Source organism: Coloeus monedula (genome assembly GCF_965178545.1).
Source record: "Coloeus monedula genome assembly, chromosome: 6".
In the NCBI taxonomy this organism is placed as follows: domain Eukaryota; kingdom Metazoa; phylum Chordata; class Aves; order Passeriformes; family Corvidae; genus Coloeus; species Coloeus monedula.
Genome location: NC_138786.1, coordinates 41,950,092 through 41,972,491, shown reverse-complemented (window position 1 = coordinate 41,972,491; position 22,400 = coordinate 41,950,092). Strand labels below are relative to the sequence as shown.

Below are 22,400 nucleotides of genomic sequence, written 5' to 3'. Positions count from 1 at the left end.
GTTAATATTTGATTTGGTATAACATTATTTGATGAAACTAGCATTTCAAGCCAGCTGATAAGTCACATGTAGAAACCAATCCCAAAAATATAGTATGAACCTTCTGTAGCACAGTAAGGAATTGTATGTTTTACACTCTCCATGGCCTTAATGATTGAGCAAAGAAGATACCAGGCAACCCACTATTTCCTCTATTTTTTAATAAGGCTTCCTTTCATTTTGTTTGTGCCAAATTACTTTTTTGGCTCTTGTTTCAGATTGAGGAAAAAAAATCACAAAACATTTTTTGTTTAACTAGTCTTTTGCTTTTTTGGTGAAATCACATTACTTAAATCTACCTAACAAAGTTACTCTGAGAGGAAAGACAAGCTTTGTCTTGTGTCCTAAGGTTAAAAACCTTCAAGGCAGCAAGAGAAATCATTAATAGATCTTCAAAAGGTGCCCCACCTTCAGTTCTGTCCATTCCATAAACTTAGCCGAGGGCTAAGCTACACATGGGAACAGTATTCCTGCAGAACCAATCACCTGCTTGTCTCTTTGCCCTCCAAGTACTATGAAAAGCCTCACAGGATTTCTTCATGAAGATATTACATTGCTTTAAGGACTGTGGAGTACCCCTTCCTAAGAATAGTCTCATCTTACCAATGCCAATTGCAACACATTGAGACCAACATTTCCTCCTTCAGGAATAGCAGGTCTGGGTACACAGCACCCTCTTCAATCATCTTGTGAGCTTTCTAGTGGTGAGTGAAAGCACACATGGAACAAACCCGGCTAAACTCAAGCCATATACAGCTTTCCTACTCTTTTCTCATGTTCTCACCAACACGAAGTGCACTGCCCTGCTTTGTCTGCTGCAGCAGCAGGCACAGCCCAGGGAGGGCAGCAACAAGGACCTACAAAATGAGCAATTGAATATGAACTACAGATACAGTCACTCGAGTAAAGACAAACAAAACAATACAATCCCAGGAGCAGTGCTCAGAAATACATTCAGTCTGATGTATTATACACCAGCCACTCCCCGTTTTTGTGAGACAGGGATACATCTGTTTTTTTCACTTATGCTCCCAAGTCCATTGCATCTGCCGGGGTAAAGAACACGCACTCACTCCATTGCCTGGACAGTTCCCTTAAAACTCCCTTCCCCTGAGAGGCCATCAGCACTCCCAAACATAACCATAATCCCAGAATATTCCCTCTGGTTTTGGCCAGCTGCTTACCCCTCCCTCTCTATTTCAGAGTGTTGAATAGCTGTGAAACTGGGTGAAAGACCCTGACAGTCCTTGTGTAACCCCATGGTATGTAACTCCTAGTACAGAATACCTGTTTCTCTCCTAGTTCTGCCTTGGGGCAGAGGATATGGATCTGATCTCGTTCTTGAGTGTTGTCTTTGCTCAGTTCTGCCCAGGAGGAATCCTTCGTCCACATTAATGAGAAGGGGTTAAACCTCAAACCCGAGACTTTACTCCCACACACCCCCCAATGTACAGCTGAGCTGACTGCAGCTTCTGTGCTGAAGGGTGAAAGGCAGTTCCAATGTAGACATCATCTCTGTTAAACTGTTTCTTTCTCATTTAATGGACTACCACGGAGATCTAAATGGAGATAAAGTGGCAGGGCTCAGAGAACAGCCAGGATGCTATCTTTATGCAGCATGACAATGTGCAGTGGTTAATTAGACACCGTTAACCTATTTTAGCAGAGGACATAACTGGTATGAATGGGAAGAAATGTCCTTGAAATCTTTTAATGTCCACAGCTCTTGAGAGCTCCAGACACACTTGCGTCCTGCACCGCGCCACAGCCAGGCTCCAAGGGGCTCACTGTGCAGGATCGGAGGTTCTCATGCGGCCCGGGGAGGTGTGGGGGCAGGCAGCACAGCTAAGGAAAAGGGAAGGAATTACAGCAGCTTGCTAAAATGCATACGGAGGCGGCCGGACGGGAAAGCCCGGTATGGCGTAGCGGAGGAGGAGAGAGGGCTGGGAGCGCGAGCAGCCCGCTCGCCGGCCCGGCAGTGCCCGCCTCGCTCCGCCCGAGGCCGCGGGGCCGGGGCCGCCGCCACAGCCGCAGCATTGCCGGGCCGCGGCCGCCCCCTGCCGGGCACGGCGAGGGCCTGCGAGCCCGGGCTGGCCCGCGAGCCGCAGCGAGCGGCCACCGCCGCCACCGCCGCCCGCGGGCTGTCCCGGCACCCGCCGCGAGTCCCGACCGAGGGCTGATTTCATCTGACAGGGCAGCGGGGGAAGAAGTTCATCTGCCCTTGTGTGTTGGCCTATTTCTTGGCATGCCTCAACCACTTCTACGAATCGCGTGGAACCAGAAAGCCGCTCCAAGCTGCCCTCTTGCTGAAAGAATGAAACGTGGAAAAAAGGAGAAGGTCGTGATGATCAGAGATACATTTTGTTTGGAGACAGCAGGGCAATCAAAGGGCGGGCAGAGACGGGCTGGATGCACAGGAAGCAAGTCAGCGGCCTGCGTTCTGCTTCAGTGCTTCCATACAAAACCACAACCCACCTCAACACCGAAGGCTTGGCTCAGCCCGCAGGGAAGCACGAAGCCTTTTGCCTCTCGGGCAAAGACTGTAATTCAGGTCTAGGCCTGAGGGAGGAGGGGGAAAAAAAGATTTTAAAAGACGCTGTACTCTCTTGCTCAAGTGTTCCTTAGGTGCCCATCACCACAGTGAGTGGGCGGTGAGCTAGGAGTTGTAGCTTGTTCAATAGCCTAAGGCACAACTAAGTTACACATCCAATATGACACACAAGTGCTAACTGATAGTTCTCCGGGCTCTCCAAGTGTGGGTCTCAGTCACTGCTTGTTTGCTGTGGCACAGGAAAGGACACATTCACCAAGGCTGTCTGTAAATTATAACTGCTGCCCGTGCTGGAAAGCACCACAAGGCTTCTTCTCAGCTATTCCATTGCACCTTCCCTGGGGCTCTAATCTGTTGGTTTAAGTTTCCACCCTCTCTTCCTGGCCTGTGGCAGCCTGGAAAAGCCAGGTTTTCCTTTACAAAATTAAGGAGTTTAATCTTCACATCTCCTACAATCGAGGCAAGTTTTGCCATTGATTTCAGCATGCTATGAGCCTTTATTTTTGTCACAGGATGTCACCTCACAGCCCTCCACTTCCTAGCCCTGGAATGCATGGCCAGCTGTATCACCACAACGGGGTTTTGGGCAGACACACATTTTTTAAACTGTAATGGCCCTACCATCCACCTTCTGGCCCCTGCATTTGCCAGACTGCATGCTGAACACACTGCCCCAGAGCATGACTCCGGATGAGGATGGATGCAGCAATGAGCAGGCATGCTCTGTGAGATAGGATCTGACAGACACTGCTGCTAGCCAGCGCCAGCTGAAATGGACTTGTGAGGCACTTAATCAATCTCCAGCTGAAGTGTTTTTGTTTCTCCTCAAGTCCTAATATGTGGGCTTACTTAACAGAAACAACAAAGGAGGAAAGCTCTGGCAAGCAGGACTTTAGGAACTGGCACAAAAGAACAAGCTGACAGTGTTCCCAAGGATCACTGAACCTCAGCCTGCTCACTGCATCATCCCCGAAGCAGATGTTCCCAGGGTTCCCCCTCTCGCTCACTGGTAGAGAGCTGACCGGCAGAGCTGTTCAGAGCTCCCACTGAGCAACAGAAAAAACAACAACACTCAACACAAATTCCTGCTGTGTGGGAAAACAGAAAACAGTGCTGCAGTTTCTAGAGGTATCCACCACACATCTTTGGTCCCTGAGAACAGGGGCTCCTATCCAAGTGATCACGTTCTTGGCCTCCAGTAAGCACAAAGTCCAACTCTCACACCAAATGACTCTTGAGGTTACAGGAGCATTTCAGCTGCCTTTTAAAGAAAAAAGCACACTTCTGGATCCTCATGGTTACAGGAAAGAACTGACTGCTAAAGGAGACAGGAAGTGTATTTAAGCTTGTTTGCGTTTTTTTCAAACCTCACAATAGAGAACAATTCCATGATTACAAGGTTCAAAGACCTTTCACTCGTGACTGGCCTCACTGAAAACATTTATATGAAAAATATTAGAATTAGGTGTCTATTACTGAATGGTATCTTGCTCTGTCATCTGAGAGCAACAGCTTCTGAAAGACGGTACTTTAAGAACTTGCATTAAGAATTTGAGAATAGTAGAGGGGTTATATGGGGAAGGGGGCTGGGGGAGGGGGAAATAGGGCCAAGCAAGTAGATCAGGTCATGTCAGGTCCATTTCAACAGGTAAACTGCATTAAGCTAGACTTCACAGCCAATATAGAGGTGACCTACAATGGCCAGACAAGCTTTTCGCCTTGGCTATGACAGATACAAAAGGGTTGAACGTTGCATGTGTTCTTCAAGAAGGTTTTGCTATTTTAAAATAGAAATATTTGGGACAGCAATAATAGCATCCCCTAAATTTGCTGTGAAATTTCTTGGAGATGCAGAGAAATAAGGAAGAAAATGCTTTGTTCTCAATTAAAAAAAAAAAAAAAAAAGTCAGAGACTTCGCCCTGAGAATACCCTGCCACTTCAGCAGCTTACATGGACTGCTACCAAAAATGCCACACTGCTGTTCTGTTTTTTTCATGCAGGCTTCATTTCTAGGGGAGCAAGAAGCTGCAATCCTACTAGACCTTCCACTGCCCAGTACCTTTCCAGAAAAAGAAGTCAAAGAAAACTTCACTAACTGGGAAAAAATAAACAGAAATCTAGGTTAAAATTAAGAAAAAAAAAAAAAAAGGAAAAAGAAAAAAGAAAAAATGGTAAAAAATACTGAAAAGAAAAAAAGGGGGGGGGGAAGGAAAAATGAGCACTGCAAAGACAGAAATGGACATAAGTCTAACACTTTCCCCTTGCAGGAAATTCTTGCAAGTCACACTAAGCAGGTTTAAAAGGACTAAAAATCCCCTGTCACAGCCAGGGCACTGAGATTCTCAGGTGACTCTTCTGTCTTTTAGGGACTTTTCTTTTTCTGCCAGTTATCTTTACTGAGTCTAAACAGAAACACCAAGGAGAGCTCACCCCAGCAATGACATGAAGGGACAAGAGGACAGGAGCTTGTTAGCATTCCTGGAACATCCAGCCTATTTAAAAAAAAAAAAAAAAGGAAAGAAAAAGAGGAGGGGGCAGGGAGAGAGAGGAAAAAACCCACCCTGGGCCTGCATATTGCAGCTTACCGCCATCTTGATGTCCTTGATGCGTGCCGATGGCATGGAGGTGGCTGGCACCAGATCAGCCCAAGAGAAGGAATGAGAGGCCAATGGAGATTTATGTGAGGAGAGTGAGATGGACAAGGTAAAATTGTCAGGAGGAGTTGTTAGAAAGTAAAATATATTGTGACAATTCCACTCCTGCCGTTCATCAATAAACTGACAGATCATTTAGTGTCAATTAGGAGTGATAGATGGACAAGTCCCCATGATCCTGGGCCAAAATTAATGGCTGGGAGGGAGAGGGTGATTGAAAATGACGGCTGACATTGAGAGGAAAGTCCTGAAGGTCCCCAAGGGGCCATTACTTGCCTCATTCCCTTGCAGATCAATGCAGGGACAAACCCAAAAACAGACACTTCAAGACAAAACTTAATCAGACTTCCTTTTCTTTCTTCTCCTTCTAAGTTGTGCCCCCTCACTTGGCAGCCTTGATCCTCTCTGCCTATATTCTTCACTTCACTGAGGACATCCGCAGATGGCTGCAAGCTGCAGAGTGAGGCTGACATCTCCCATGCAGCCGGGAGTCCGGCTCTGCTCCTAACATGGCAGTGTCACAGGAAAGCCCAGACTGAGACTCACCTCAACACTGCTGGATTGGGAGTAGAGGACAGAAGCAATGACACAAGCTTTCCCCCACTGTGCCAGATAGAGAAATTCATGAGCACTTTACTACTCCCAGCTGCAAGACGGGGATTGCTAGAGGTTCTAAAACCAGGCACTCTCAGGGGTCATTTCTTATAGAGAGAATACAGGATAGTTTAAGCCCATATTTTTGAAACAGGAGGTTTTTAACTCTACTTATCTCTAGAGACCTTGAATCATAAAGCCCCTTAATCTCTTAAATAACTTTCCTCCAGCTCCAGGGAGGAACCACTGCCCATCCTTCAGAGCCTTAAATGATATCTACACAGAGGCTGAATTGCCCTGTTTTAAAGGTCACCCCGACTGCATCCCCTTCCTTCCTAGAGGCCCTTAATATTCACCTTCTTGCCAAATGCATTCCTGGACTCTGTACCACTGTACCACTTCTGTTCCAAAATACTTCAGCATGGTCATTTTCCTAAACAAGTTTTGATTATCCCAACTCTGTGTGGCCTATCAGTCAGAAAGGGGAAATTGCAGTTGTAGCTGAAGCACCTGTTGCTAAACTGCCATGATCCATGTAGAAGAAACGAGGTACATGTGCAGGCACTGGAAGGGACTTTCCTACTGAAAGCAACACTTTCAGTGTTTGCTTGCAGGGCCACCTGAAGCAAGCTGTGTTTATTCCTCAATGACCCTAGCTGCTGCCCAGAGCTGTAGGAATTTTACAGGGCTCATTGCAAGACCAAATGGATCAAGCACCCAAGTAAACTGAGTCCCAAGAAGCAAAGAAATTAAGATACTGCTAGAGAGGAAACTGGAAGAAATTCTATAAGGAAAGTCAGAGAGATGAGATCAGAGGATGTTGGAATTAAATGAATCATGGAAGCATCCCTGCTTTCTCAAATCTTCACCAGTATACAAAACTGAGTTCCCTTTTCTTTTCCCCACTGGCAGGCACTTCGTGTGTCTTCCTTTTGACGCATGAGATAACCTGACAGCAAACCTCTGCTTTGCTTGTCACGATTGTCAGCACTGATGTCATTAGGGACATCAGCACAGCTTTCAGAACAGCACTTGGGCTCCATCCAGTGGTTAGAGAGCTGCTTCTGTAGCAAAACCCAGCTGTAATTACTGTTATTTATCTCAGCAGGCTACTGGGACCCAAGTGGCTGCCCAGGTTCTTGGCTGGTCCCCTTTCTGCTAATACTGGGGCTAGAATGTTGCTGGGGCAGCAATGAGACCGCCTCTTCTCACAGAACGATTCTTCTGAGTACATGTTTAACTAGATACAGTAGATTCAGGTACAGATGGCCCTGGTAATATGGAAAAATGAATTTTCTGTCACTACTTTGCACCATTTATTTGCTGTTTGCAAAGGACCAGCCTGGGGGTTTACTCAGACACTTACCAGTGGTCCTCATCTTACCCAGATTTACAAAATGGGACTCCTAGTGATGACAGCTCTTCTACAAGACTACTGGGAGTGCAAAGTAACCTTCCCACATTTGGCTTTTGAAAACTTGAGCAAAAGAGATAATTTTGATAGTTCTCAGCAATTTAAATATCTGATACTTTAAATGCTATGGGAGCTCATGATAAAATACTGTATCTCACAGACCATCCATGCTAATTAATTTAAAATATAATTTAGGTTGGAAAACTTTAAGAGTCCTCCTTCTCTTCCTATCATGCAACAATCTGGGAGAGCAGCATTCTGATGGAAATAATCAGCAAGATGGTGAGAATATTTACAAGTTTATATAAGCATGACATGAGCTGGGCAGGTAAGGGACTAAAAGAGAGCACAAAGGTAGAAAAACAGGTTACAAACTAAATTCTACTCTAATATGTGCCAAATGGAAATAAAAAGAACAGTTTCAAGTGATCATTTCATACTGATAAGACTGTGAACTAGAAATTTGGCAGAAAAGTATCCCTGCAGAAAAAGCAACATATGTGCAGTTGTAACTGACTGAATCTGTCAGAAACAGAACTAAAAGCTGACTTCAAATGGAGAAAGAATAACACATGAATAGCTACAAGATCATTGTACAGTATCCCATCTGACCCACAATATATTTACACAACACAGAAAATGTAACTGTAGCCACTCTGCTCATCCTTCCTTTCTAAGTGAAAGGAAAAAAAAATCAGATTTTAACATTGTCAGTCTGAAAATCAAATTACTTCTAACAGAACAATTCCCAAGTGTAGGTTCAGTTACACTGGCAAAAAAGGGTTTAAACCTAAATCAGATATATCAACAGAAGCATGTTATTCTAACTCCATCTACACTAGTGAATTTGGAGCAAGTTAACTTGATGGGGTTCCAAACTGACTCAAATTGGTTGAAAAGCTGTGGGGAGATAAAGCCTGAGAAAACAGAAACAACAAAGCTACAGCAACACTGGTATGACATCAGTCGATGACTCAGACTTTTCACATGGAGGCTTTACCCTGGGATATGTCACAAAGAAAGCCCTACAGGCCAGCATGTCAGACTTTCTTAAGGCAGAGAAGAAGAGAGATCAGCTTGGGGAGAATACAGAGCTGAACAAAAGAAAAGACAGGGAAACTAGCTGCACAAAATCCTTGTACCTCATATGACTGGAGAAAGTCAGAGCAAACTTCTTCATAAAATTTATTCCAAAAACCCTTAATACAAATGAACACTGTCAGGTGTGACATATCACATGCATGATTGAGCAAGGGGCACATCTTGGTCTCATGTCCCCACGTGCAGATTCTCAGAGGCAGAAAGGTCTGCAACCCTACGTGTTCTGTTCTGCTTCTCCAGCTGAACTGCATCCAACATCACATAAGCCTTTACTCCAGACTCCTACAATGCCTTGTAACCCGTGCAGTTGAGATGCTGGGGAAGCACCACCTACACCTACTGCTGCAAATCTATAGGATAAAGCTAATGTCAAACAATGGAAAACATGGTAAAGTAGCACGTGGCACAGTGCTGTTACATTAGGAACCTGTTCAATGTCCTTCAGGGCACATTAGGCACAGCCCTGCATATGTATTACCTCCAGTCCTTCACCTAACCAACAACTATGTAACTTATTTTTCCTAAACAATTAAATTCAACCTTCTTGTCTGCTGTCACATTTCCATAAAGCTTCTGCTTGGTCCCACAAAGATCCAGTATCATTGGTGGCACTTTTTAATACCCTGAGGTGGATGCATCTTTGCAATGGCAATTTCTAGCTGCAGCCAGCCTATGAAAAATAACCATTATCTTGGTTAAACTGGAGAGCAACAGGAGTTCAGGCTGAGATCTTTATTCCAGTCTCCAGATTTCCAGACTATTTTTCAGAGACAAACAGAGTGCTAATTTTCCCAGGAAAGTTCTGTTTTCCAGAAAGGCTAACCCAGAATACAGACCACCTTTCTCCCCTCCCAAGAAATACTGACTGTATAACAGGTTTCTGGATGTCCTCACCCATTCTCAGTTTCAGAAAATACATAACTTTTCATAAATCAGAGTCCTCCAAAGTATATATTAAGACATATATACTTTTATTATAGGCCTTTAAGTACACAAGCAATCTCACACCACTCCATGGCTGAGCCCTTCAGCTCTGTGAATACGAAATACAGCATCAGCAGATATTTCTCAGCTTGGAAAACCACAAATATTTGAAAGCAAGTAATGTCCTCCCAGTCTGAACTGTCCTTTAATTTTCATACCTATTCTATTACCATGTCCAGGTATTTCCTTTGTCTTACATGTCCTTCATAAGCACCAGGCTTCTCAACATACGTTGTACAATTTGTATACTTTTTTCTCCCACCTCTTCTTGCTGACCATCTCCATCCATCTCCATTATACCATAACCCCATACACACATAAACATTGACAAATTTCACCTTTACTGTCAAGGCTGATCACTAAATCCTGATGTGTTCATTGCACTCTTGTCAGTGTGGTGCTGTCAGGTGTCACTCTCCTGGAAAGGACGGAACCAGTCAAATCCCTCCATCCTTAGCTCCTGCATTTAACATGCTTATTATGTTCCTGACTGCTTCCAGGCACTGTACCAGGTAAGGAATACACTGCCTCTGGCAAACAGGGACATGTACACAGTTCTAAGCCTCGCCAAGTCAGTTAGCCAATGGAACCAAGCAAGAGCAATACTTCAAATGGCTTGAACAAGCTACATTGGTATTGGAAACAGAGACCATCTAAAAGAACCAGGAAAACTGTTCCAATGTCTGGACAGCAAAGTCCAACTAGTCATGTTTCTTTATAGCACACCTAAGTCCCTCTTAATAAGAAAAGAGGTGAGGACTCACTTGGTAGGTGCCAGAACAGGATCATCTGCCCAGCCTCCTTGCCGGCGTGGTGGTTTAGGTGGTGGGACCTTTAATAAAGAGAAGAGACATGTTACAGACAGCTCCAGTCAAGGCAAAGTCAAGCCAATTGAGACACCAGGTCCACATACACTAATGTATAACACTTTACCAAATAATGGAGAGGTAGTATTTAAAATGCTGTTTATTCATAAAATAAAAGGAAGACATAAACTACAGGACAGGTTTTTAAGCATGTCTGTAAATAAAAGATGCATCACCCTAATCAGTATCTTGACAAATTTCAGGTCTGTGTGCCTTTGACTTTTTGAGGACACACAGTACAGCAGCAGACTGAGCCACAGAGGATGTGCTCTCCTGGCAAAATAGGGTTCACTGGGAACTTGTTCATCACTGTTGCCCACATATCAGTGGGAGGTATCACATTATGTCTTTCCTAGGGTATGAGACAGCATGTTTTAGACATCTTGTTTTAGATGAGGAATTGTTCCTAAGAAGTCTGCTTTTGTCCACTGCTTAGAATAGGAGGATAGATGCCAAGTTCAGATACAGTCAGCCATACCCAAACACTTCCAGAGTTACTTGGGATGAATCCCACCACTGCCACCACTGAAATCTAAAGGGGAAGTTCATCTGGAGCTTAAAGACACCCCCTGCTATTTTCTTGCACTGTCTTGTGTGACACTCTGCCATATGGCAAGAGAAAATTGGAATTCAGCGTGGGGCTTATGATGGGAATTTTCAAACAGGGCAATGAATTCCCACTATTTGGAAGCTACCTGTTGCCAGTTACAGTTTTGGGCTTGGTTCCCCCAGCCTGAGGCACTTTGTACAGCACAGCCTCCAGTGTTCTGCATGGCAGGCAATGATGAAAGCAGAGGCAAGATGAACCCAGTTTACATAGCTCCCAATTGATGGTGCCCAGTGAGGAAAGATGGATTACAGGGACATGTGAAAAGACCATCATGAGAAAGAATGATTGGGTAAAAGCTGTTCCAAAACAGAGAAAAAATGGTAACTGCAAAGGAATTGCGGAGGGACAGGTGGATTCCACAGCTTTTATTAAGAAAGTGAATGAGTGGGATGACTCCTGAGGAGTTTTGACTTCAGAGAGGACCTTGCATGTGTGGTGGGGTCAACCCTGAGCTAAAGGCAAAACACCTCTTGCCACAGATGAGGACAGGGTCGAGCTAACCCCTGATGGTAGGGGTCTCCCATGTTTATTTCTTGAAGTAGAAGCATTGTTTGTGAGTGTGGGAAATTAAGAGACCCTGCCAGGGGCAGCCTCTGCCTGCTGCAGGGAGGGGGCATGACCCTGCATAGCTCCCTGATAGGAGCAAAAATAGTTATCCTCCAAAAATAAACAGGGAGCAGGAATGAGGCAGGAGCTGCAGTCCCAAAATACCAACTTTCTTCGGCAAAGGGAGCACAGGAGGGCAGAGGGACAGGCAGGGAGCGTGAAATGCAGGAAACAGCCTCCTTATATGGGCTCATCCGTAGGGGACAGAGCTCAGTCGACTGGAATGACCATGTCACAGAATGTGAAGCCTTCAGGGGCCCAAGTGAATGGAGTTTTCTGATCTTTAAATGATTTCCCCCAGATTCTTAAGATGCCAAACCAAAGAGGCTACAGTGCCAAAAAAGGAGCATTTTGAATTCAGTTGATCTGGACACACCCAGAGCCCAGGAAAATGCGGGAACACACACCACATATGGGTGTGCATGCCCACATAAACATGCCTATTCCCATTACACACACCCCTAACTCAAAAACACACTTCTTCCCACACAAACAACCTCCTTTCCCCTCACAGTATCCCTCTGAAAGCCAGCAAGCCATGTTTCTAACACACAGCCTCACAACTCCTCAGAAAGGTGCATGGAGATACACAAATGACACGGAAGAGCCTGGGCCATAAGGCTGAGGGAAAATGCAGCATCTCTAGGGCATTTCAGTGCACCTGCAATTTAATTTACTCATCATCAAAACTAGCCTTCAGATCAAAGATAACTCAAGTGGGGCACACCAGATAAGAGGGTGATGACAATGACTGCCCCAGTCTTTGCACAGGGCATGACTCGAGGACATGTAGAGGTTTGATTCCAATGTCTTGCCAATGTTATAACGTGTTCCCATTGATCATACACACAGGGCAACCCTGAATGTCTGTCACACCCTGACAAACATCTCATATACCCCTACAGGTCTTTTATTCCTCTTGCAATAAATCAAATAATTCTTTCTGAATTGCCTACAGGAGCACTAGCAACAGGAAAGGCAATGTTAACTGTCAGCTGAGGAGAAATAGCTTTTCTTTGTTAGTTGCCTGGAAAGTGCTGTAATAAGGTCACATGCCACATACACTTTTGTCAAGTAAATAAACTTACTTTCATATACTTTCACATTTCCAAAACCTCAGCATAATTTACAATTGAGAATGCAATGTCATGTATTGCCATAATATGGTGACAGGTAGGGACTTTGCAGCTGCAAGCCAAGAGCTCGAGGCAGAAAGTGGGATGAATGTCAACACCAGAAGGATCAGAGCACAAACAGAGTGCACAGTCATTCTGTAATTCAGCAAATGTGCTCCTAAACACACCTTTTTGGTGAAAAAGACTGGGGGATTTAAATGATCAGAACTTGTTCGTACCTACTGTTATACCTTAGGCAAGATTCGTATGTATGTTCCCAAATGCAAAGCTATATATCCAAACCATTTAGTGTTCAAAACACTGAGATTCCACCAGCTCCTGACAAGTGTTGTCTCTCAGCCCTTGCTGCTCAGTCTCTTTCACAACATTAACTAATCACTTACTTGCTGTGATTTGCCTTTCCACTTTGGTTTTGTCTGTTATTTATCTCCAGAAGATCTCCTCTACTTGAGTTTCTGCAGATTGCCCCTTTTTCAAGGAAAATTGCCATGGTCTGAGTTTTTTGGGGTTTTGGGTTTTTTTTCTCAAAAATTCAGCTCACCATTTTTGTGATGGCATTTTTCCAGTATTTCTCAGGCCACCTCCCATACCAACACTTTGATACTACATCCATAATCAGTATTTTATCTCCTCCTTTGAAAAATGACTGGCCTGAATTCCATCTCTCTTTCATTAAAGTAGAAACTCTACCTTCTTCTTTATAGTTTTTCAGGCCCTTTCTTATCAGACAGATGCAGAGTTCTAATTTGGCTTCCCCATTAAAGCAGAAATTTCCAGGCTACTTGTCAGATCACATCTGCAGTTCTGAAGGTGCCAGCTGGATGTTGCTTCCCTCATGGAAGCAACTACCCTGTGTCTCTCTGAATCCTGAAGGTCCAGCAAAGTTTCTTTTAGGACCTACCACAAGAGAGGTAGATCATGGGCATGTTAAGTCCCTCAGATTCTCAGGTGGGTCTGGAAATACGGATTAATTTAACTTCATCAACATGACAACTCCTTTGAAACACTGAGCACTCCGTGCAGGGATGCAGGGACTCAAATGACATTGACAGTGTGCAACAGAGGACACACAATTCTTCTATCATGTCATATTTCTCCTAAAATACGTAGGATCTATAGGTATGTATATTTTCCAATATACAAACATGGTGAGATTTTCCACAGTATGCTGGTGTCTTGTTTTTGTCCAGTATTGCACATGGAGTGGAAAGAAAGAAGTATGGGCAGTCTCAAGGATTCTCCTCTCCAGCAAGGTGTCAGAGGCTCCCCTGACTGAGGAAAAGCCAATCTCCACAACCAGGCCTGATGAATTAGTTTTGATTGTTGCCAATTAAGGAGCTGTAAGTCAAATAGCCCCACTGCTCCTAAACAGCCACATAAAACAACCTATACTCATCTCAGAGCATGTATGATATCAAAAACACATCAATTCCAAGATCAGTGCAAGCCTGGGCTTTTTGCAAAGAATAACCCATCTCTGCTGGCTCTCTGATTTTAATGAATACCCTCCAAGGGCTTCTGCATGTCTTAAATACCTAGCAGAAAATACTGGATTTGCATTTCATCCACAAACTGTCCCTCTCACAGTCACTAACTTTACTAGAGAAAGTGTTATTGAGACAGAAGAAGTTCCGGGGGGGGCTTCAAATACTCTCTGCCATCTATCACAGCAGGTAAAGGAGCAGTTCATATTGTTAACCAGCTATCAAGAACTGATCTCCTAAAACAGTGACCAGCTATTTGTCAGCTGATGTGCATCTGTGAGGAAAGCTGTCACCTTTGCAGCATTTGGCACCTTAACCTGTCTCAGGAGTTACTGCTCTCCCCTGCAGGAAAACAGTGAATCAGCACACAACAATCTGATTCTCTGAACAAGGGGTCATCAGGTAGAATCCTCTCACAACCCATAGTTATAGGGAAGTGCCCCTCCAGCCCTCCTAGACACGAACATTTCTCAAACAGTTTGCTACTACTTTATGCTACATATGGTCAGACATTTTCCCATCCACCTTCCCACCTCCTACAGTTCTTTTGTTGCCTTGAGGTGGGTCCAGGAGCACCAGAGTATGAAATAAATGTGTGGAAAAGGAAAAGCTTTTAATAAATTTCTTTATATGAGATTGTCCCTAATCCACCTCAAGGTAGACAAGCAGGCAGGATATTACTAGAAAGGCTGGGAAACATGGCTGACTAGAAAAGCTGTTTCAGAAGATGTCATCAAAAGGCAAGGAGATAAGCTCAGAAAGCTGAAAATAACTGCCCTGCCGGTCAGCCAGTCGGGGTGCACGGGAGAGAGGCTGCGCAAGGCCTTGGGGAGCTCCAGGCCATGCAGTGCTGGGGCTCACACTGGGGAAGTTGGCCTAATTAGGGAACAAAAGTTCAGCTGCATTTTTCAGATTCCTCCTGGAGAATCTGGCCAACTTCCAGATGAGAGGTCCCCAGGAACAGGCTGGGAGTCCAGCATTTCTACAAGCAACCAGAAGACCTCTGGAAAAAAAAGATGCAAACCCTGTAAAATGGAAGTAGGTAAAAAACCCAGTGCTTGCTTGGATGCTGGATCCTTTTGGTGGAGGGTGTTTATTAGCATAATGCAAGAATCAAAACAGATGACAGCTCTGGGACATGGAGGGACAAATTCTCAGCCCAGGACGAACACGTAAATGGGAGGGCATTCACAATGCGCAATAGCTACAGGAAATTCTGCCTCAGAGAACCCTCCCAGATTCTCAGAAATGCCAACTGCTTCAAGAGCTATCTACTGCCAGTCCACCCTACTCCCAACTGCATGCCTAAGAACGCAAAACCCTGGCAATGTGCCATACAGAAAATGCAGCTACCCCTGATGAAGGCTCCTCTACAAGCTGAAGATCACAGGGGAGAACAGGATGCTAGAGAAAAATATTGCAGTCAGACTGTAAGGTCTTTGGCAATAGGAAATTTTTGTTCCAGCCATACACCAACACTCTCTAGATCTTATTGCAGTGCAAATTGTAGATACAGAAATTACTATAACTGACTGCATTACAATTATGACTTATTAGGTCATGAACTCTCTAAACCAGAGTGGAAGGACAGTGCCCAAACCATTATGATTATTTTTACACAAATAAGGTCTCCTGATCAACACTCAGCTGAGTACAGCTGGTGCTGGGTTCCTCACTTGCATGTTTCTAAGTTTCAGGGAATGTTGGGGAGAGCACTTGGGGGGTGGCTCCTGCACAGATCCAGACCAGACCAGACAATGGAATGATAGTTTGGAGCTGGGTGCCAACCACGGTGCAAGGGTAAGAACTGGGTCAGGAAAATACCGCTCTGATTAAAGGCCCTGATCATATCAAGCCCCAGGCCATGTCTACACCACAGGTGCAGACACACCTGCAAGCAGGATCCATGTGAGTCAGCTCAAGTCTGGAAATTGTCTTGTTTCAGGTACTTCTGGTAACCAAGCTGGTACCTCCCCAGGTAGAGTGCGGGTTGCTTCTCACCAGGGGATCTCCACATCATTCTGCACTGTATTTTAGGATGCAAGTACACTCACTCAAACAACCCCACCCAACTGGGTGACCTAGCAGTGTAAGAACACAACTGGCTTTATATTTCAGGTACTTATATTTTTTTTATAGTTGCTCTTCCAACAAACATTCAATGAGAACAATTGTTTCTGACATGTTGTCTTAACCTAAAATGCAACAGCCCATTTTCCCACCCAAATGTTTTAAAAGCACTGGCAACTAGAACTACAAAAGGACTTCAGTGCCCCCTCTGGAAAGGTCAGATCTTCAAATCCTCCTTCCAATTGTTGCCTTAAAGCATGTTGTCACTCAAACACCAAGTGATATAGAGCCACAGAGGCCAGCATCCACCTGTATAAGGGTCAGGAATCAGGTGCTGTCCCTGGTTTTAGTCCATGAAGGACCTTGAGACTACCTATGGCATGTCTACCAAAGCACAACTAGAGGATGAGGTCCCAGCTGGACTCATTCATAGTCTCCCAGCTGAACAAATGTCTTCCCACTCAAATGTTGTTACCTTCAGTTAGAAAGTCCTTCCCTACAGTACCAAAATTCTTTTGGCTCCATTTGCAAAGCAGAACAGCTTCAGGAGAAAGGATTGAGAACCTTCTCAGGCTCAGAACAGCTCATAGCCTTGTCATTATATATAATATTCTCTACAGAGGTGGAAAACATTACTTGCTACATCTTTCTCAGAGAAGGAAGAGGACAATAACATCAGTGTTTCCCAGCTTAGAAAGGAGATGGCCGGTTTAATCTCTTTGTCTAAAGCATGAGGTTCCAACACTGAAATGAACATCTGCTAATTCAGGACCTGGAGGTCTCTGAAGGCAAGGAAAAGCCCAGCTCCACTTCTGAAGGCTAGAAAACACAGGATGGGGATCAGGGTCGTTCATTCGTAGTGCAAGGACATGTGCCCCCAGAACTCTCAGAATGGGGCCAGAACTCCACAGAAGGACAGGCTTTCAGACACATTGCCATTCTCAGCCACTCTTTACCATCCCAATAGATCCACCAGCCCATCCTGAGATTATCTACATACTATGCAGGCACCCAGTACAGGATATGGATTTTGTTATGAGGATAAGGCATCTAAATCCCCCTGTGGGTCTATTTAGGGAATATCCACAGTGCTTCTGCATAAAGCTCTAGCTTTTCTTTCAGTTAGGGACTAAAGAAAACTAGTGGAGGGACTTCTCCAAGGCCCTAAAGCAAATCCATGGCAAAGCCAGGAAAAGAACGCAGCAAAATCTTGGCTCACAACCACAGTCATACTCCTGCTTATTCTGCCTCTGCAAATTAACTGAAATATTAGGATACACCCTTTATTATACCATTGATCAGCCTTACAGCCTTTGGCTAAATATCCCAGGCAGTCTTGGAAGGTGCAGCCAAATGAGTGATTCAGCTGGCAAAAATTCAGATGCAAGATGAGTGGTTTGCCAAAGGATGCAAAACAAATTTCAGAGCGGGCAGATGGCTGGAGGGCAGGACTTCAGCAGGTATGTTCACATCGACAACCCAGATGGGGCTGTTTGTTAGCATTCAGGCAGCTACAAAGTTATCTTCAGCACCGCAAGAGGAAAGGGACCAAATCCAGGAAGAGTTCAGATTGTAACACTCAGCAAAGCCCAAAGGGAGTTCAGAGAAGGGTTATATGAGCCATCAGGGGGACGAAGGGGCCAACTTCGGACAAATGATTCAAGAAGCCAAGTATTTCAGCTTGGCCAGGCAATGACTGAGGGAGGGATATACCACAATAAGATTTGAATCACACTTTATATTATAAAGTTCCACTAACAATTGATTTGGAAGAGACTTATGATACAATTTAGAGAAGTTTGTAAGCATACAGTAGTATTAAGTTACAAGCAGCCTACTGATCAGTCAGAGTTCTGAACACTCAGTTGACCATTTTATACCATTTACAGACTTTTACAAATGGAAAAATACTATAAAGTGTGACTGTGATGCTTAAGAGCATAAGCCTGAATAAAGGACAGGAATTACCCAAACAAGAGGGTTTTCAAAGCAGGGATCCCCTAATAATAAGTAAAATCTCCTTGCCAGGCACCATTGCATAACATCCCCGAAGCAACAATTGTTCATGTGGAAGAGTCACATCAGTATAGTTATTTTAATGAAATTTAGCAGCCAGAAGCAAGAAGGCGCCTGTGGCATGTGACCAGTCAGCACTCAACAGCAGACCTTGGGAATCAATGATTTAGGGCACTGTATGGAGGTGGAATTAGTTCCAGAGAAATGACTGTAAGGACTGGTTCCAGCGAGGCAGGGGGGGAAGATTAGATCAATTATCAGTAAAAATTTCTATTAGGCAACCAGTCCCCAAAACTATACCCATCAGTGGGAGGTCTCTTTGCCTGATAAATGGAAAAGTGCTCTGGGCATAGTCCTGAACCATCCATCCCTGCCAAATAAACCCAGTGGATCTTTTTTACAATATCATCTCTTGCACTACCAAGAGAAAACTGAGTTAATCTGAATAGTCTGTACTCCTTGTGATGAGCATATCCTTCTGAGGCTAGAATTAATGAGATGGGTGATACGGGTTTCTTTTCTGGGCTTTAAATTTCACAGATGAATCTACTATGCTACTAGTACTGGAGTGGTCCTTCAGCAGAAGGAATTAAGAGCACAGGAGAGGGTGTTTTAATTGTCTTACATATACAGACAGCAACTCTAGGCAGGAAAAACTGGGCAACACCAATTCCATGGTTAGGAAAAGTGCAAGGCAATTAGCCCAAACATTTCAACAGAAACAGGTAGAAGTTCTCAAGTTGTTCTAAATGGGATCATCCTGGCTTCTAATGCTAAATGAATGCTGAGATGTATTTTAGTTTTGATACAGGATCAGAAAGGATATGTGTATTTCTTCTCCATGTGTATTAGGAGCCTGGTAAGAAGCACTATGACATCCTATTAATACAGATTCTGGCATTCAGTGCTGGTGCAATAAAAAGACTTATAGAAAATACAAAGGCACATGTCCTTGTTACTACTGGCTGGCCTTCTCCTCTGGAGCACCAGCAAGAGTTCATCATCCCTGAAGACAACTGTTACAAGAGCAAGCTAACCATACTGGACAGCAATCTAGGTTCAGTCAGGTTTTGTACTCTATTAGCTAATTGCTGCCCTGACTTCTAAATGAAAATAGAGCATCTTTCCAGTGGCCACATACACACCTGTGACCTCAAAACAAGATGCAGCAGCTGATAAGAGCAGCTGTTACAAAGATAATTAAAAACCTGTCAGCAACAGAAACAGAGGATGCAGGAAAGGCACTGCATCCGAAGCAAACTGTATATTATTCTCCAATACTAGAGTACCTTCTTAAGGTAGTCTCCAGACACATAACAGGTTAATCCTACTAGTCCCCTTTAGAGGAGCCAGCATCTACCTAGAAAGCCTCTAGTCTTACATGGTCAACTTTTTCCTGAGAGTCTTCATCCTAGAAGGGTCAGGAGGGAAAAGGAGAGAAAGAAGTTAAAAGGAAGCACTATGGAAGCCTGCACAAAATAGCTTGAAGATTGACATTTATGGCTGTCCTGCAGCACATGCTTTGCAACCTTATTCACTTGACAAAGCACAAAGTTGTTCCCACCATTGTAACATTTTATATCCAGTCATTTATGCATATACCAACTGTGATACTTGAAGAAGAAGAAAAAAAAAAAATGTGAGCAAGAAGATACAGACTTAGTTCATTCTCCCTATAGCATGATAAAACCCAAATTATTCAGGTGTGTAGGATGCTAGAAAGATTCATATGGAGAGTCACTGCAGCCATGCCAGAGACCAGAATTGATGCTGGACCAGTCATACCAGGGGTTACACACTGTAGCAGGCTACAGCCCTTTTTTCAGAAGCTACTGTTTCTCAAAGCAACCTCAGATTCTCCCCGAGAGCAAAAGCTGTAGCAGTTAGCATAAGATAGGCATAGCTGACAACAGTGTTAGCTTCAGCAGATGATCTTTAGCTAACACTGTAGTATAAGGGAGCAGCTTGGTTGTGGGGTAGATAAGTAACTCAAGAAATCAGCCTGTTAGTCACTGTGGAAGTTGCAAACTGGTCAAGAGCCTTTTAGATGAGCAGACTGTCAGCACCAGCAGTGGCAACAACCAGTGCTGTTAGGCACCAAATGTGAGGAGGCAATTAAGAACCCAATAATCTCTACACTATTCTAGAAATCACAGTGTTCAGAATAGCTCAGAGGGAGAATCTAGAGTATCCAAGATTGACCTATGACCCTATACCAGGAGTATGCATAGGATGGCTGGAAACTCCACTAACCCACCTGACTTTTCTTCTGGACTGCATCATCTCTCCCATAGGACACAGAAGCCATGTGATTCATAAATTGCATATATTTCTGTTGGAAGCAGTTTGGTATCTGAGTTCATTTTGTGTCTTTGCTGTCATTTGGTCTTATGATCTATGACAAGAGCAGAGGGAGCCTACATGCAGATTAGGGCAGCTGAGGTACAAAAATGTCCATACCAATGAGCAGCACAAATGAAACCAGATCTGCCCAACTGGTAAAAATCTGTTGGAAGTGTGTATCTGTCAGCCAGGGGCCTGCTTGTTCCCACAGCCAAAAGCAGAAAGGCTTCTGTGGGGTCCAGCATGACCTAAGATTCTCTGGATGTACAGAGCCCAAGTGGTACGAGACTTGCACTAGCATAGAAGAAAATCCAGCTGGGCAACACATGTTGGGAAAGCATTTAAATAACCACTTCTTGGAGCAATCTTCCATGTGGGTTTCACCCTCAGCATTTTTTTTTTTAAATTCATTTGGGTTAGGTAATGGAGGCCTATTTAAACAATGCCTGGATGTCAGCCTAAAGAATCACTGCCAGGAGTGTTTGTAAACTGTGTGGTGGAAGTCCAGATAGCTGTTTTGCAAAATTCACCTGTGGGAACATCCTTCCAATATGCAGCGGAGGGGGCCCAAGTTTTTGTCTGTCTACATGGATCTCTGCTGAATAAGGTATTTTTTACAGCAAGAAATGCTTTTCAACTACCACCCAAGGACCACAACTACATGAGCAAGCTTACAAATACCAGCTAGGACAACAAGAGAAGAACATACTTTCACATATGAAAGCACAGAGCCTTTCTCCAAGCTGTGGTAAAATATGGTGGAGAGAACCAGCAAGGAACTTGATTTTTGGGCACGCCCTGATATAAAGTCATTTTGTCCTACCTGTGTGGAAATACTCTCAAAATAGGGAAAACCTTCATCCTTTAGCCTGACCATTGCCTAGCAAAGCAGTCTCCACTCAAAGGATCTACCGAGTGTTGCCAGAGACACACTGGCAAAATCATACTGAGAATGTAAGAGGCAGAAACCAGGGAACTCTTGGACAATGTCCCAAGGGAATCACATCACTGTAGGATAAAGAGAATATAGACTGTGGAAGTAGGATAACAGTAAAATATTTTTGCATACAGATTTCTTACAGAACAGCAAATAGTTCGCTCGTCCTGAGAGAAGAAACAGGAAAGGAAAAATCTGCTGATACATTTTTTAAAAAGGCTTTTCCACTCAGCTTTCCAAATCAATCTCATCAAGAGCTCCAAACCTGGCCAAACAGCTTCTTCTGATGGATGTCATCAAGCCAGCATTCAGGCTGTTGGGTGCAGTGATGTTAGAGCCAGGAAAAAGGTTTGACTTTTATTCTATGAAAGTGTCCAGAAGTCCTGTTACGATGGGATAGCAAAGATCTTTAACAGATCTCATTATATGATCTGTCCCTCCCATTATACAAATAACATGACTAGCTTGAGTTTCTCCCATTCTGTCAGAAACTTGATAGCATCAAGATGAGTAAGTGTACCACATCAAGCCAGGGGATGGGAAAGGCCTCTCAATGGAAAAAGAGATAAATTACCCCTATGAAATGTTTGAAATGTGGAGTTCTGGCATGCAGCAAGCAGATTTATCTCTAGGAATTCCCACTTACAGCATATTCCCCTGGGTGCCCAAGAAGCGCCTGCCGAATTGCCAAGGAGCTCTGAACACGCACAGCCCTTGCTGCAGGAGGGTGCCGACTGCACCAATTACAGCAAATAATCATGTTCCTTCTTGCCTGGTGAAATAACACACAGCTGCAGTGTTGTTTGTCAGTACTTGTACTTCTGAAAAGGCAGGAATGCTCTGCATGTCAGATGGCAGAGTGTGAGCTTTGTGACCTTTCACAAGCCCCTTCTACATCCGAAGATAATGCAGGTACTTCCACACAGAATGGGAATTATCAAATAGAGATTTGGGCAGAGGAATTACAGATTTGCTGCTGTAGTTAAGAATATTC

General features: G+C 44.1%; 1 protein-coding gene across 1 annotated transcript in view; it reads right to left on the bottom strand.

Moving 5' to 3' along the window:
- Positions 1 to 22,400, bottom strand: part of IFT43 (intraflagellar transport 43) — a gene marked incomplete at both ends in the record, with an annotated part of 43,415 nt that overhangs the window by 17,581 nt on the left and 3,434 nt on the right. Inside the window, 2 exons of the mRNA XM_082282788.1 lie at positions 10,103 to 10,170; positions 19,508 to 19,537. Coding sequence (XP_082138914.1) covers positions 10,103 to 10,170; positions 19,508 to 19,537 — 98 coding nt within the window. The remainder of the gene's footprint in view (positions 1 to 10,102; positions 10,171 to 19,507; positions 19,538 to 22,400) is intronic.